Source organism: Oncorhynchus tshawytscha, linkage group LG06 (genome assembly GCF_018296145.1).
Source record: "Oncorhynchus tshawytscha isolate Ot180627B linkage group LG06, Otsh_v2.0, whole genome shotgun sequence".
In the NCBI taxonomy this organism is placed as follows: Eukaryota; Metazoa; Chordata; class Actinopteri; order Salmoniformes; family Salmonidae; genus Oncorhynchus; species Oncorhynchus tshawytscha.
Window position 1 is genome coordinate 59,251,476 of NC_056434.1, and position 14,544 is coordinate 59,266,019.

The 14,544-nt window shown below is 43.7% G+C and overlaps 1 protein-coding gene across 3 annotated transcripts in view; it reads right to left on the minus strand.

Moving 5' to 3' along the window:
- Positions 1-14,544, minus strand: part of LOC112252776 (tyrosine-protein phosphatase non-receptor type 20-like) — an 89,989-nt gene that overhangs the window by 2,586 nt on the left and 72,859 nt on the right. For 2 of the 3 annotated variants that reach the window (XM_042323456.1, XM_042323457.1), the window contains 6 exons: positions 6,139-6,275; positions 5,758-5,906; positions 5,493-5,583; positions 3,494-3,650; positions 3,059-3,236; positions 2,518-2,733 (listed from right to left, as the gene is read on the minus strand). In XM_042323456.1, coding sequence (XP_042179390.1) covers positions 2,518-2,733; positions 3,059-3,236; positions 3,494-3,650; positions 5,493-5,583; positions 5,758-5,906; positions 6,139-6,275 — 928 coding nt within the window. The remainder of the gene's footprint in view (positions 1-2,517; positions 2,734-3,058; positions 3,237-3,493; positions 3,651-5,492; positions 5,584-5,757; positions 5,907-6,138; positions 6,276-14,544) is intronic. The other variant, XM_042323455.1, reaches the window with a different exon arrangement.

The following is a 14,544-nucleotide window of genomic DNA, read 5'->3' on the forward strand; positions in this document are numbered from 1 at the left end:
AGCTGTCAAAGGACACCAGAAACAAAATTGTAGACCTGCACCAGCCTGGGAAGACTGAATCTGCAATAAGTAAGCAGCTTGGTTTGAAGAAATCAACTGTGGGAGCAATTATTAGGAAATGGAAGACATACAAGACCACTGATAATCTCCCTCGATCTGGGGCTTCACGCAACGGTGAGCAAAAATCCCAGAACCACACGGGGGGGACCAGGTGAATGACCTGCAGAGAGCTGGGACCAAAGTAACAAAGCCTACCATCAGTAACACACTACGCCGCCAGGGACTCAAATCCTGCAGTGCCAGACGTGTCCCCTTGCTTAAGCCAGTACATGTCCAGGCCCGTCTGAAGTTTGCTAGAGAGCATTTGGATGATCCAGAAGAAGATTGGGAGAATGTCATATGGTCAGATGAAACCAAAATAGAACTTTTTGGTAAAAACACAACTCGTCGTGTTTGGAGGACAAAGAATGCTGAGTTGCATCCAAAGAACTCCATACCTACTGTGAAGCATGGGGGTGGAAACATCATGCTTTGGGGCTGTTTTTCTGCAAAAGGACCAGGACGACTGATCCGTGTAAAGGAAAGAATGAATGGGGTCATGTATCGTGAGATTTTGAGGGAAAACCTCCTTCCATCAGCAAGGGCATTGAAGATGAAACGTGGCTGGGTCTTTCAGCATGACAGTGATCCCAAACACACCGCCCGGGCAACGAAGGAGTGGCTTCGTAAGCAGCATTTCAAGGTCCTGGAATGGCCTAGCCAGTCTCCAGATCTCAACCCCATAGAAAATCTTTGGAGGGAGTTGAAAGTCCGTGTTGCCCAGCAACAGCACCAAAACATCACTCTCTAGAGGAGATCTGCATGGAGGAATGGGCCAAAATACCAGCAACAGTGTGTGAAAACCTTGTGAAGACTTACAGAAAACGTTTGATCTCTGTCATTGCCAACAAAGGGTATATAACAAAGTATTGAGATAAACTTTTGTTATTGACCAAATACTTATTTTCCACCATAATTTGCAAATAAATTCATTACAAATCCTACAATGTGATTTTCTGGATTTTTTTTCTCATTTTGTCCATCATAGTTGAAGTGTACCTATGATGAAAATTACAGGCCTCTCTCATCTTTAAGTGGGAGGACTTGCACAATTGGTGGCTGACTAAATACTCCCCCCCCCCCACTGTATAAGGACTTTTAAGAACACCAAGTGAAGAGCATAGTTTGTATCCTTATTTGAGTTAAGGAGTGTGTGCATGCATGTGTTTGTGTCTGGGTGTGCACCAATTATGTATATAAACACTAGATAACTGACCAGAGGCACTGCGGGATCGGTATCCCCCCTGCAGGACTGTTGGGCTAACGTGCGCTAATGTGATTAGCATGACATTGCAAGTAACAACATTTCCTAGGACATAGAAACGACTTATATGGGCAGAAAGCTTAAATTCTTGTTAATCTAACTGCACTGTCCAATTTACAGTGAAAAAATACCATGCTTTTGTCTGAGGAGAGTGAACAACAAAAAACATTTATCACAGCAACTGATTTGATACATTCACCTCTGAAGGTAAATATTATTCTTACATTCAGTAGTCTTGCTCTGATTTGTTATCCTGAGGATCCCAGAAATAAAACATAGCATAGTTTTGCTTGATAAAATCCGTTTTGATATTAAAATGTAGGAACTGGGTTCTACAGTTTGAACCCCTGCTGTGTCCCCCCCATCTAGATGCGTGAAGGTTAGTGAAGCCAATTATCCATCATTTATATCATTCCTGGAAGTGTGTAAACTTACAAAAATGATATGGTAATAAAAAATGTATGTTCTCCATAGTTATGTACTTGAAAATGTATCAATTGACCAGTTCGGCACATTTGGGCCGACTTGATACAACATTTGAACAGTAATGCAATGGTTCATTGGATCAGTATAAAACTGTGCAGATACACTGCTGCCATCTAGTGACCAAAAGCTAAATTGTACCTAGACTCCTAAGCGATATAATGGCCTTTCTATTGCGTTTCAAAGATATATATATTTTTTAAACGCATGTTTGTTTCTTTGTATTATCTTTTACCAGATCTAATGTGTTATAGTCTCCTACATTAATTTCACATTTCCACACACTTCAAAGTGTTTCCTTTCAAATGGTATCAAGAATATGCATAGCCTTGCTCCAGGTCATGAGCTACAGGCAGTTAGATTTGGGTATACCCATTTAGGAAAAAACATATTTTTTAAAGGGTCCGATCCTGTGACTACATTTATGTTTGCTAATATATTATATTACAGACATCTTAATGCATACCTTTAACGTCTCCACTACAACAAAGAAATACATTAAATTAAAACATTAAATTGAAATACTGCAGATTCTATTAATTTCTATGGAGGACTGGCTCCTTCTGAGGAGTACCAATATGGTGGCTTCAAAGACTCTCATTGGCCAATACATAGTAGCAGCAATCTAGTGTTTATACATCATTGGTGCGCACCTGTGTGTTCGAACTCACCGGGAGATCGTTCTCTATGAGACTCAGGATGACATCGGTGCAGATCAGTACTCCTGTTCGTCCTATCCCAGCACTACAGTGTACAGTGACAGGTCCTTTATGGTGGACTGCACGGAGGTAGCGGATAAATCTGACCAGCTGCTCTGAACTCCGCGGCACACCGTGGTCAGGCCAACGGATAAACTTCAGGTGACGGACAAAGTGGGTCTCACCAGACTGGAACAGGAGGAGGGAGCAGATGTCAATCAACTGATCAACCAATCAAATGTGTTTTTGTCATAAAGGAGACCAGTGCCTAAACCCTCTAAGAGACAGCAGAGATGACAGTGGCTGATGAAAAGTGTAATTGATATGAGAGATAGTGTATCCTTCAAAATGACTTTCGCTGGATTTAGTAGACACAAAAAAATAGACACATTGTACTCATGCTAATTCATGCTTTACATTTCTTTCCCTTCTTTTTAGTATACTCTCCTTCACATCTGTGAGTGGATTGTATTTGAGCTGTCCCCTCTTTCTATCGTCTCTCCTTGCCCCTCACCTCTTTCTCCACCATGCGGATGATCTTGATGTGGAAGTATTCCTTGATCTGCTGGTTCTCCAGGCTGAGCTGGAAGCGCCCTGTATCTAGGGGACAGCTCACCCTCTCTGGCCAGTAGCAGTGACACTTCACCCTGCCTCTCTCCACCTCCTGGGTCATCATGGCAATCACATCAGACCTGGGGAGTGGGGAAAGAGGGTTGTTAACCATGTTGTACTATTCATGCCATAGGACTTTAGTTACAGGTCGTGTTCATTAGGCACCAAACAGAAGAAAAAGGACTGAAACAGGGAGGGACTACATGGGACAATAAGAACTTCTAATTTTCCCCTGCAAAACGCCTTCTGTCTAAACGATGCCCGGCGAAAAACGATTGTGTATACACTAATGTCATGCACTGTATGTGAACTTCACAACACAGTAATCAGCACAGACCTGTTCTCCCAGACCATCTGCCAGAAGTCGGGCACGGTGGAGGGCAGAGGACCCTGGCAGGAGATATAGATGAACTCCTCGCTGCCAACCTCCATACGGATATAACTGGCGTTAATATAGTCCTGGTTATCACCCACTGGAACACGCGTCTTATCGTCTAGAGAGCAGGAGTAGAGAGAATCAAATCCAATCTTATTGGTCACATACACATGGTTAGCAGATGCTATTGCGAGTGTAGCGAAATGCTTGTGCTTCTGGTTCCCGACAGTGCAGCAATATCTAAAATGAACAATTCCACACCAACTACACAACACACGACAAATCTAAGAATTGGAATGAGAATATGTACATGTAAATATATGGATGAGCAATGACAGAGAAGGCATAAGCAAGATGCAATACATGGTTTAAAATACAGTATATACATGTGAGATGAGCAATGCAAGATATGTAAACATTATTAAAGTGGCATTATTAAAGTGATTGGTGATTACTTTAATAATGACAGAGAGGGTGTGAGGACAGACGCTGGAAAACGAGAAGCAAGTACAAGGTGAGACGCCTCCTGAGTGTTCGACCACGGGGCAGGGGTTTCCAGTACCTGATTGACATATGGGTTATGGCCCGGACGATAGGTGCTGGGTCCCTGCTAAAGACATCCTAGACGCGGCCCTCATCGCCGACTTTTCCTGCCGACACCCCTATCTGCACTCACCTGCGCTGTCTAGACTGCCAAATGAATTACTGTTGTTGAATTATGCAAGAGAACGTGACAACAACCATGTCAAGAGAAGGATGCCCACAGATTTAAAATCTAAACACTTGACTGTAGATTACACTTATCTGTACATACTTTACATTGTTTGTGAGAGCAGACATAATATCACTATAACCCGAGTGTGGATGCTTTCATTTCAGCACATCTAATTTGTAAACATTTCAACTGTATTAAATCTTCTTTTTTTTTTTCAATTGCACAAAAAAAAATCCACACCCACTAAAATAAAAGTGAACTTTCCTCTCTTTCTTGTGATGTAAGTGTGGAGACACTGAGTTAAATCCGCAACGGAGTGTTGTTGAGAGGTCATTACGAACGTTTCCACGGTCGTTACGTTAACAAGAAAGCAATTGGCACAAACTAGAGTGGGTAAGAGTCACCAGAGTAAATTACCACTGAAATTGGAGTGTGTGAGTGTGAGAGGAAAGAAATATACTAAATATGGGAACTCATATAAGGGATAAGACTAGAGTGACCACTGCCCAGCTAGCAAAACTGGTTGAAATGACATTATTATATCGTTATGTTCAGAGGTGTATACTACAAAGCAGCATAAATTAGTTAACCAGCTAACTTGACAAAATATTCTGAAATGCATTTAGATTTTTTTAGGAAGATGGCCTTGAGCTTGAAATGGACATGGTCTAATTGACTCAAAAACCCTGAACTCCTAAGTTTAGCTTTCTCATTGAAACAGAAAATAAATAGTTATTTCTGGTTGTTTATCAAATTTAAAAGCAAAATTCCACCCCAAAAATGTAGGTATTTGTTTTATTAGTCCATTGTTGATATAGTCCCAAAATGATATAATACCAAACTATCTTTTGGTATTTGTTTCATTAGTCCATTGTTGATATAGTCCCAAAATGTTTTGCATGACAGCAATAAAGTTTTCAAGATATACCACTTAAAAATACAGAAATACTGGCTAACTCATTGAATCTGCTTTGTAGTATACCCTTTAGGTTGTGTATTAACTATTATATGACCAGAGAACAAACAAAATATGACGTCTCGATACAGTCATGAAAAAGCCGTCATTATCTGGTTGCAACAGGGACCGTTAGGTTGCAATCTTACAACCGGAAAATTACGTAATTAAAATGTCTTGTGACAATTTTTCCCGCAGCTGTCCTCTCCAGCCCAGATTAGATGGTTCTAGTGCAGACTACATAGAGGCAAGAAAGGGACTATAGTTCAACCGGTTTAACAGGGACTTACAGGGCAGGATGTCACGATAGCGGTTCTTCTCCCGGTTCTCCGGAGCTTTCCCCACTAGACAGTTATCAGACGGCTTTAGATGTTCCAAGGCCTGAAACAAACAACACCAACTGAAAATGTTTCCTGCTGCTATTGAAAAGGCAGACCAAGTTACAGGACATGGTTAACATACTTCAAAAGTGTGTGTTTGCATGCGTGCGTGCGTGTGTGTGTGTGTGTGTGTGTGCGCATGTGTATGAATGAGGAACACATAGTGTCTACCCACCATGAACTCTCGGACCAGTTCTTGCTGGTCTAGTTGATGTTGTAGAATCTGTATGAGGGCTTTCACTCTGGACCCAGCATATTGACTGGTCTTAGCTGGACTGATCATGGCTAGTCTGGCCAACTCTTCTTCTGATACTATAGGTGGACCTGGAAAGAGGAGGGGGAATAAGTTCTTCATGATTATAAATATGGGACCTATGCACTGTAGTTAGGTTTTCAAAAACCAACAATTTAACAGTGTTAAATAATAATAATAGCCCATGGTGCAGAGCTCTGGAGCAGTTTAGGGGTAAGTGCCTTGCTCAAAGGCACAAAGGAAACACATTTTCCTGTCTGCCAGAGTAGGATTTGAACTGGCCACCCTCCCCTGACCCTGTACCTGGGAAGGGTGACATGGTCTCCTGACCTTTAGCATCAAATGTCTCATCATCCTCATCCTCACTGCTCCAGCCGTCTGATTGGCTGTTCTTGCTGCCCATCATGGTTTCGTCCAATGGCATCACCGGGATTTGGTTCCTGGGTGGGGGGGGAAATCAGGGGGTAGGGATGAGACCATTTCTACTCTTCTGTAGGGAGGCAGACCAGACCATTTATAGTGTTTCGTAGGGGGTTGAAATCATGCTGAGCCTATTTTCCGTGCATCTTTTGCACCTAAGATACAATAGCAGCTTTTCTATACTGTATCTGATATCAAATTATTTATCAATAATTATATTATGATATATCATTACTGATATACTAACTATCAAGGCAACCTCTATTCAACCAGGAGATCCCATTGTGATATGGTTATACAGTATCATCATAGGCAGCACAAGTTTGTGTTTCATCTGTGACTCTTTGCTGCCTCCTTGTGGTCAAAGTTAGTCTACACTCCAGAAACGTTGAGTAACAGTCTGTGGTATGACACTACAGATGTACACAGTGTACTCCGAGGACAACTGAGACACGACTTCAATATGAACACAGAGTGCTTACAGTGCAGTTAACATATCAAGGAAACATCTTCTACGGACATATTCAATCAATCCCTATACCAGTCTGCTGTTCCCACATGCTTCAAGAGGGCCACCATTGTTCCTGTTCCCAAGAAAGCTAAGGTAACTGAGCTAAACGACTACCGCCCCGTAGCACTCACATCCGTCATCATGAAGTGCTTTGAGAGACTAGTCAAGGACCATATCACCTCCACCCTACCTGACACCCTAGACCCACTCCAATTTGCTTACCGCCCAAATAGGTCCACAGACGATGCAATCTCAACCACACTGCCCTAACCCATCTGGACAAGAGGAATACCTATGTGAGAATGCTGTTCATCGACTACAGCTCGGCATTCAACACCATAGTACCCTCCAAGCTCGTCATCAGAGGGAACACCCCCCTATCCACATCGATGGAACAAGTAGTGGAGAGGGTAGCAAGTTTTAAGTTCCTCGGCATACACATCACAGACAAACTGAATTGGTCCACTCACACAGACAGCATCGTGAAGAAGGCGCAGCAGCGCCTCTTCAACCTCAGGAGGCTGAAGAAATTCGGCTTGTCACCAAAAGCACTCACAAACTTCTACAGATGCACAATCGAGAGCATCCTGGCGGGCTGTATCACCGCCTGGTACGGCAACTGCTCCGCCCTCAACCGTAAGGCTCTCCAGAGGGTAGTGAGGTCTGCACAACGCATCACCGGGGGCAAACTACCTGCCCTCCAGGACACCTACACCACCCGATGTTACAGGAAGGCCATAAAGATCATCAAGGACATCAACCACCCGAGCCACTGCCTGTTCACCCCGCTATCATCCAGAAGGCGAGGTCAGTACAGGTGCATCAAAGCTGGGACCGAGAGACTGAAAAACAGCTTCTATCTCAAGGCCATCAGACTGTTAAACAGCCACCACTAACATTGAGTGGCTGCTGCCAACACACTGACAATGACACTGACTCAACTCCAGCCACTTTAATAATGGGAATTGATGGGAAATGATGTAAATATATAAACAATGCTACCTTATATAATGTTACTTACCCTACATTATTCATCTCATATGCATACCTATATACTGTACTCTATATCATCGACTGCATCCTTATGTAATACATGTATCACTAGCCACTTTAACTATGCCACTTTGTTTACATACTCATCTCATATGTATATACTGTACTCGATACCATCTACTGTATCTTGCCTATGCTGCTCTGTACCATCACTCATTCATATATCCTTATGTACATATTCTTTATCTCCTTACACTGTGTATAAGACAGTAGTTTTGGAATTGTTAGTTAGATTACTTGTTGGTTATTACTGCATTGTCGGAACTAGAAGCACAAGCATTTCGCTACACTCGCATTAACATCTGCTAACCATTTGTATGTGACAAATAAAATTTGATTTGATTTGATTTATTTTGAGTCTATGGATGTACTGCTCATTCTGGACCAGGCCCTAATGGGGTTTGAAAGCGACGGTACAAGAGAGGCAGACGAGAGGGTTCCCTGACGAGTCTACGTCGGCGAGTAAATAAAATTGCCTCTATCCTCCGTTCTAATGATGAATGTACACTAAACTTGACGAGCTTCAATCGAAGACTATCCAATCAATGGCGCCTGAAGAACTGCAATATTCTGTGTTTTTCAGTCGTGGCTGAACAACGACATGGCTTATATACATCGAGCTGGTTTTCTATGCATCGTCAAGACCGAACGGCAGCTTCAGGTAAGGTTAAGGGGGAGGTGTGTGTCTCTTTTTTTAACAACAGCTAGTTCGCAATCTTTAAGTATTTTTCTTGCCTAAATTAGAATGCCTCATGATAAGCTGCAGACCAAACGATTTACCAAGAGTTTTCAACTATATTATTATTAGCTGTCTATTTACCACCACAAACCGATGCTGGCACTAAGATCGGACTCAACAAACTGTATAGGGCCATATTTATTTATTATTATTATTTTTTTTCATTTTTTTTTTCACCTTTATTTAACCAGGTAGGCTAGTTGAGAACAAGTTCTCATTTGCAACTGCGACCTGGCCAAGATAAAGCATAGCAGTGTGAACAGACAACAGAGTTACACATGGAGTAAACAATAAACAAGTCAAATAACACAGTAGAAAAAAAGAAAAAGTGTCTATATACAATGTGTTCAAAAGGCATGAGGAGGTAGGCGAATAATTAAAATTTTGCAGATTAACACTGGAGTGATAAATGAGCAGATGGTCATGTGCAGGTAGAGACTGGTGTGCAAAAGAGCAGAAAAGTAAATAAATAAAAACAGTATGGGGATGAGGTAGGTAAATTGGGTGGGCTATTTACCGATGGACTATGTACAGCTGCAGCGATCGGTTAGCTGCTCAGATAGCAGATGTTTAAAGTTGGTGAGGGAGATAAAAGTCTCCAACTTCAACGATTTTTGCAATTTGTTCCAGTCACAGGCAGCAGAGAACTGGAAGGCAGCCAAATGAGGTGTTGGCTTTAGGGATGATCAGTGAGATACACCTGCTGGAGCGCGTGCTACGGATGGGTGTTGCCATCGTGACCAGTGAACTGAGATAAGGCGGAGCTTTACCTAGCATGGACTTGTAGATGACCTGGAGCCAGTGGGTCTGGCGACGAATATGTAGCGAGGGCCAGCCGACTAGAGCATACAGGTCACAGTGGTGGGTGGTATAAGGTGCTTTAGTAACAAAACGGATGGCACTGTGATAAACTGCATCCAGTTTGCTGAGTAGAGTATTGGAAGCTATTTTGTAAGATGACATCGCCGAAGTCGAGGATCGGTAGGATAGTCAGTTTTACTAGGGTAAGTTTGGCGCCGTGAGTGAAGGAGTCTTTGTTGCGGAATAGAAAGCCGACACTAGATTAGATTTTGGATTGGAGATGTTTGATATGAGTCTGGAAGGAGAGTTTACAGTCTAGCCAGACACCTAGGTACTTATAGATGTCCACATATTATAGGTCGGAACCATCCAGGGTGGTGATGCTAGTCGGGCATGCGGGTGCAGACAGCGAACGGTTGAAAAGCATGCATTTGGTTTTACTAGCGTTTAAGAGCAGTTGGAGGCCACGGAAGGAGTGTTGTATGGCATTGAAGCTCGTTTGGAGGTTAGATAGCACAGTGTCCAAGGAAGGGCCAGAAGTATACAGAATGGTGTTGTATATACAGAGAAAAGAGTCGGCCCGAGAATTGAACCCTGTGGCACCCCCATAGAGACTGCCAGAGGACCGGACAACATGCCCTCCGATTTGACACACTGAACCTGTCTGCAAAGTAGTCGGTGAACCAGGCAAGGCAGTCATTAAACAAACAAACAAGAAAATGCACATCCAGAGGTGGCGCTCCTACTGGCCGATGGTTTTAATGCAGGGAAACTGAAATCCGTTTTCTAATTTTTGCCAGCATTTCACTTGTGCAACTAAAGGCAAAAAAACTCTAGATCACCTTTACTCCACACATAGAAATGCATACAAAGTTCTCCCTCGCCCTCCATTTGGCAAATCTGATCGTAATTCTATCCACCGGATTCCTGCTTACAAGCTGTTGATGGGGCAGCATTGTTTTTAGCTGTCCCATAATGTATACTTTTGGTGGCAGTACTGTTTTCCTCCGGAATCACAGAAGTACTTTTGCGGCTCCTCCATCGTTTTATTTGATAGAGGTAAGGTTTTTCAGTTTAGCCTTCTGGTCTACTCTACGCGACACACTCACATCTGTAGAAATGAAACACAGGCTGGTTATGGCTCACATCAACATCATCCCAGACACCCTAGACCCACTCCAATTCGCATACCACCCCAACAGATCCACAGATGACGTAATCTCTATTGCACTCCACACTGCCCTCTCCAACCTGGACCAGACGAACACCTACATGAGAATGCTGTTCATTGACTATAACTCAGTGTTCAACACCATAGTGACCTCCAAGCTCATCACTAAACTCCCTTTACAACTGGATCCTGGACTTCCTGACAGGCCGCCCCCAGGGGGTGTGGGTAGGCAACAACACATCCGCCACACAGATCATCAACACGGGGGCCCCTCAGGGGTGCGTGTTAGGCCCTTTCTGTACTCAATTGTTCACCCACGACTGACACCATCATTAAGTTTGCTGACGACAACGGTGGTTGGCCTGATCACCGATGACTTTGAAACAGTCTATAGGGAGGACCTGGCAGTGTGGTGCCAGGACAACAACCTCTCAATCAACGTCAGCAAGACAAAGGAGCTGATTGTGGAGTGCAGTAAACGAAGGGCTGAGCATGTCCCCATCCACATTGACGGCACCATAGTGGAACAGGTCGAGAGCTTCAAATTCCTCAGTGTCCACATAACTAAGAAATGATCATGGTCCACACACACTAACACGGCCGTGAAGAAGGCACAACAATACCTCTTCCCCATCAAGTGGCTGAAAAGATTTGACAAGATTTGACATGCTCAAAACGTTTTACAGCTGCGACATTGAGAGCATCTTGACTGGCTGATTCGCCGTTTGGTATGGCAACTGCTTGGCATCCGACCGCAAAGCGATACAGAGGGTAGTATGCATGGCCCAGTACATCCCTGGGTCTGAGCTCCCTGACATCTAGGACCTCTATACCAGGAGGTGTCAGAGGAATGCCCTAAAAATTGTCAAAGCCACCCATGTCATGGACTATTCTCTGTGCCACTGCACAGCAAGCCGTACCAATGCACTTGGAACATTTTACATTACATTTTAGTCATTTAACAGACGTATCTATCCAGAGAGATTTACAAGAACAATTAGGATTAAGTGCTTTGCTCAAGATCACAGACAGATTTTTCACCTAGTCGGCTCAGTGATTCAAACCAGTAACCTTTTGGTTACTGGCCCAACTGCAACTCTTAAATGCTAGGCTACCTGCCGCTCAACAGGACCCCAAACATCTTCTACCCTAAGCCGTAAGACTGCTACGTACACTGAACAAAAAATATAAACACAACATGCAACAATTTCTAAGATTTCACTAAGTTGCAGTTCACATAAGGAAATCCGTCAATTGAAATATACAATATTCATTAGGCCCTAACCTACGGATTTCACATGACTGAGAATACTGTTGGTCACAGATACTGTACACTTAGAAAAAAAAGAATGGATGTACAGTCAGTATCTGGTGTGACCCCTATTTTCCTTGTGCAGCGCAACACATTTCCCTCACTTAGAGTTCATCAGGCTGTTGATTGTGGCATGTGGAATGTTACCGACATGTCTCCGATGGCTGTGCGAAGCTGCTGGATATTGCTGGGGAACCGGAACACACTGTCATACACGTTGAATCTGTGGCATTGTGCTGTGTGACAAACTGCTGATTTTAGAGTGGCCTTTTATTGTCCCCAGCACAAGTTGCACCTGTGCAATGACCATGCTATTTAATCAGCTTCTTGACATGCCACACCTGTCAAATGGATGGATTACCTTGCTCATTAACAGGGATGTAAACACATTTGTGCACAAAATGTGTGACAAATAAGCAGTTTGTGAGCATGGAACATTTCTGTGATAGTTTGTTAACAAGAAATTTGTGGAGTGGTTGAAAAACGAGTTTTAATGACTCCAACCTAAGTGTATGTAAACTTCTGAGTTCAACTGTACAGTGCATTCGGAAACTATTCAGACTCCTTGACTTTTTCAACATTACAGCCTTATTTTGCAATTCATTAACCTCTTGAAGCTAGGGGGCACTATTTTTATGTTTTGAAAAATAACGTTCCCAAAGTAAATTAAATAAAGTAAAGTAAATGACCAAGCTTCCTGATGCTAAGTGTACATAATGCTATGGTAGGCTATCAATAAACTTACACAAACGCTTGGATTGCTTTCGCTGTAAAGCATAATTTCAAAATCTGAGACGACAGGGTGATTAACAAAAGGCTAAAATGTGTTTCAAAATATTGCATTTGTGATTTCATGAATATGAATATTTTCTAGTAATATTATATGACTGTTGCGCTATGCTATTCAGCGGTTGCAGACAAAAATTATCCCGCTACAGGGATTGGTAGCATCAAGAAGTTAAATGAAAAATGATCCTCATCAATCTACACAATACCTCATAATGACAAAGTGAAAACAGGTTTTTAAAATTTTTCGCAAATGTATTACAAAAAAACCCAACTGAAATTCCATTTGCTATGAGACCATTTGCTATGAGAATCCTTGAGATGTTTCTACAACTTGATTGGATTCCACCTGTGGTAAATTCAATTTATTGTACATGATTTGGAAAGGCACACACCTGTCTGTATAAGGTCCCACAGTTGACTCTGCATGTCAAGAGAAAAACCCAAGCCACGAGGTCGAAGGAATTGTCCGTAGAGTTCAGAAAAGAATGTGTTGAGGCACAGATCTGGGGAAGGGACTAAAACAGAACACAGGATTCGCGACGCGACGCAGACCCTGTGTTCTGCCTTACAAACAGGACAACGGAGTGGATTCCATGCAGCGACCCAAAAAAACGACTCCGAAAAAGAGGGAAACGAGGCGGTCTTCTGGTCAGACTCCGGAGACGGGCACACCGTGCACCACTCCCTAGCATTCTTCTTGACAATGTCCAGTCTCTTGACAACAAGGTTGATGAAATCCGAGCAAGGGTAGCATTCCAGAGGGACATCAGAGACTGTAACGTTCTATGCTTCACGGAAACATGGCTCACTGGAACGACGCTATCCGAGGTGGTGTAGCCAACGGGTTTCTTCAATCAATCCCTATACCTGTCTGCTGTTCCCACATGCTTCAAGAGGGCCACCATTGTTCCTGTTCCCAAGAAAGCTAAGGTAACTGAGCTAAACGACTACCGCCCCGTAGCACTCACATCCGTCATCATGATGTGCTTTGAGAGACTAGTCAAGGACCATATCACCTCCACCCTACCTGACACCCTAGACCCACTCCAATTTGCTTACCGCCCAAATAGGTCCACAGACGATGCAATCTCAACCACACTGCACACTGCCCTAACCCATCTGGACAAGAGGAATACCTATGTGAGAATGCTGTTCATCGACTACAGCTCGGCATTCAACACCATAGTACCCTCCAAGCTCGTCATCAAGCTCGAGACCCTGGGTCTCGACCCCGCCCTGTGCAACTGGGTACTGGACTTCCTGACGGGCCGCCCCCAGGTGGTGAGGGTAGGCAACAACATCTCCTCCCCGCTGATCCTCAACACTGGGGCCCCACAAGGGTGCGTTCTGAGCCCTCTCCTGTACTCCCTGTTCACCCACGACTGCGTGGCCACGCACGCCTCCAACTCAATCATCAAGTTTGCGGACGACACAACAGTGGTAGGCTTGATTACCAACAATGACGAGACCGCCTACAGGGAGGAGGTGAGGGCCCTCGGAGTGTGGTGTCAGGAAAATAACCTCACACTCAACGTCAACAAAACTAAGGAGATGATTGTGGACTTCAGGAAACAGCAGAGGGAACACCCCCCTATCCACATCGATGGAACAGTAGTGGAGAGGGTAGCAAGTTTTAAGTTCCTCGGCATACACATCACAGACAAACTGAATTGGTCCACTCACACAGACAGCATCGTGAAGAAGGCGCAGCAGCGCCTCTTCAACCTCAGGAGGCTGAAGAAATTCGGCTTGTCACCAAAAGCACTCACAAACTTCTACAGATGCACAATCGAGAGCATCCTGGCGGGCTGTATCACCGCCTGGTACGGCAACTGCTCTCCAGAGGGTAGTGAGGTCTGCACAACGCATCACCGGGGGCAAACTACCTGCCCTCCAGGACACCTACACCACCC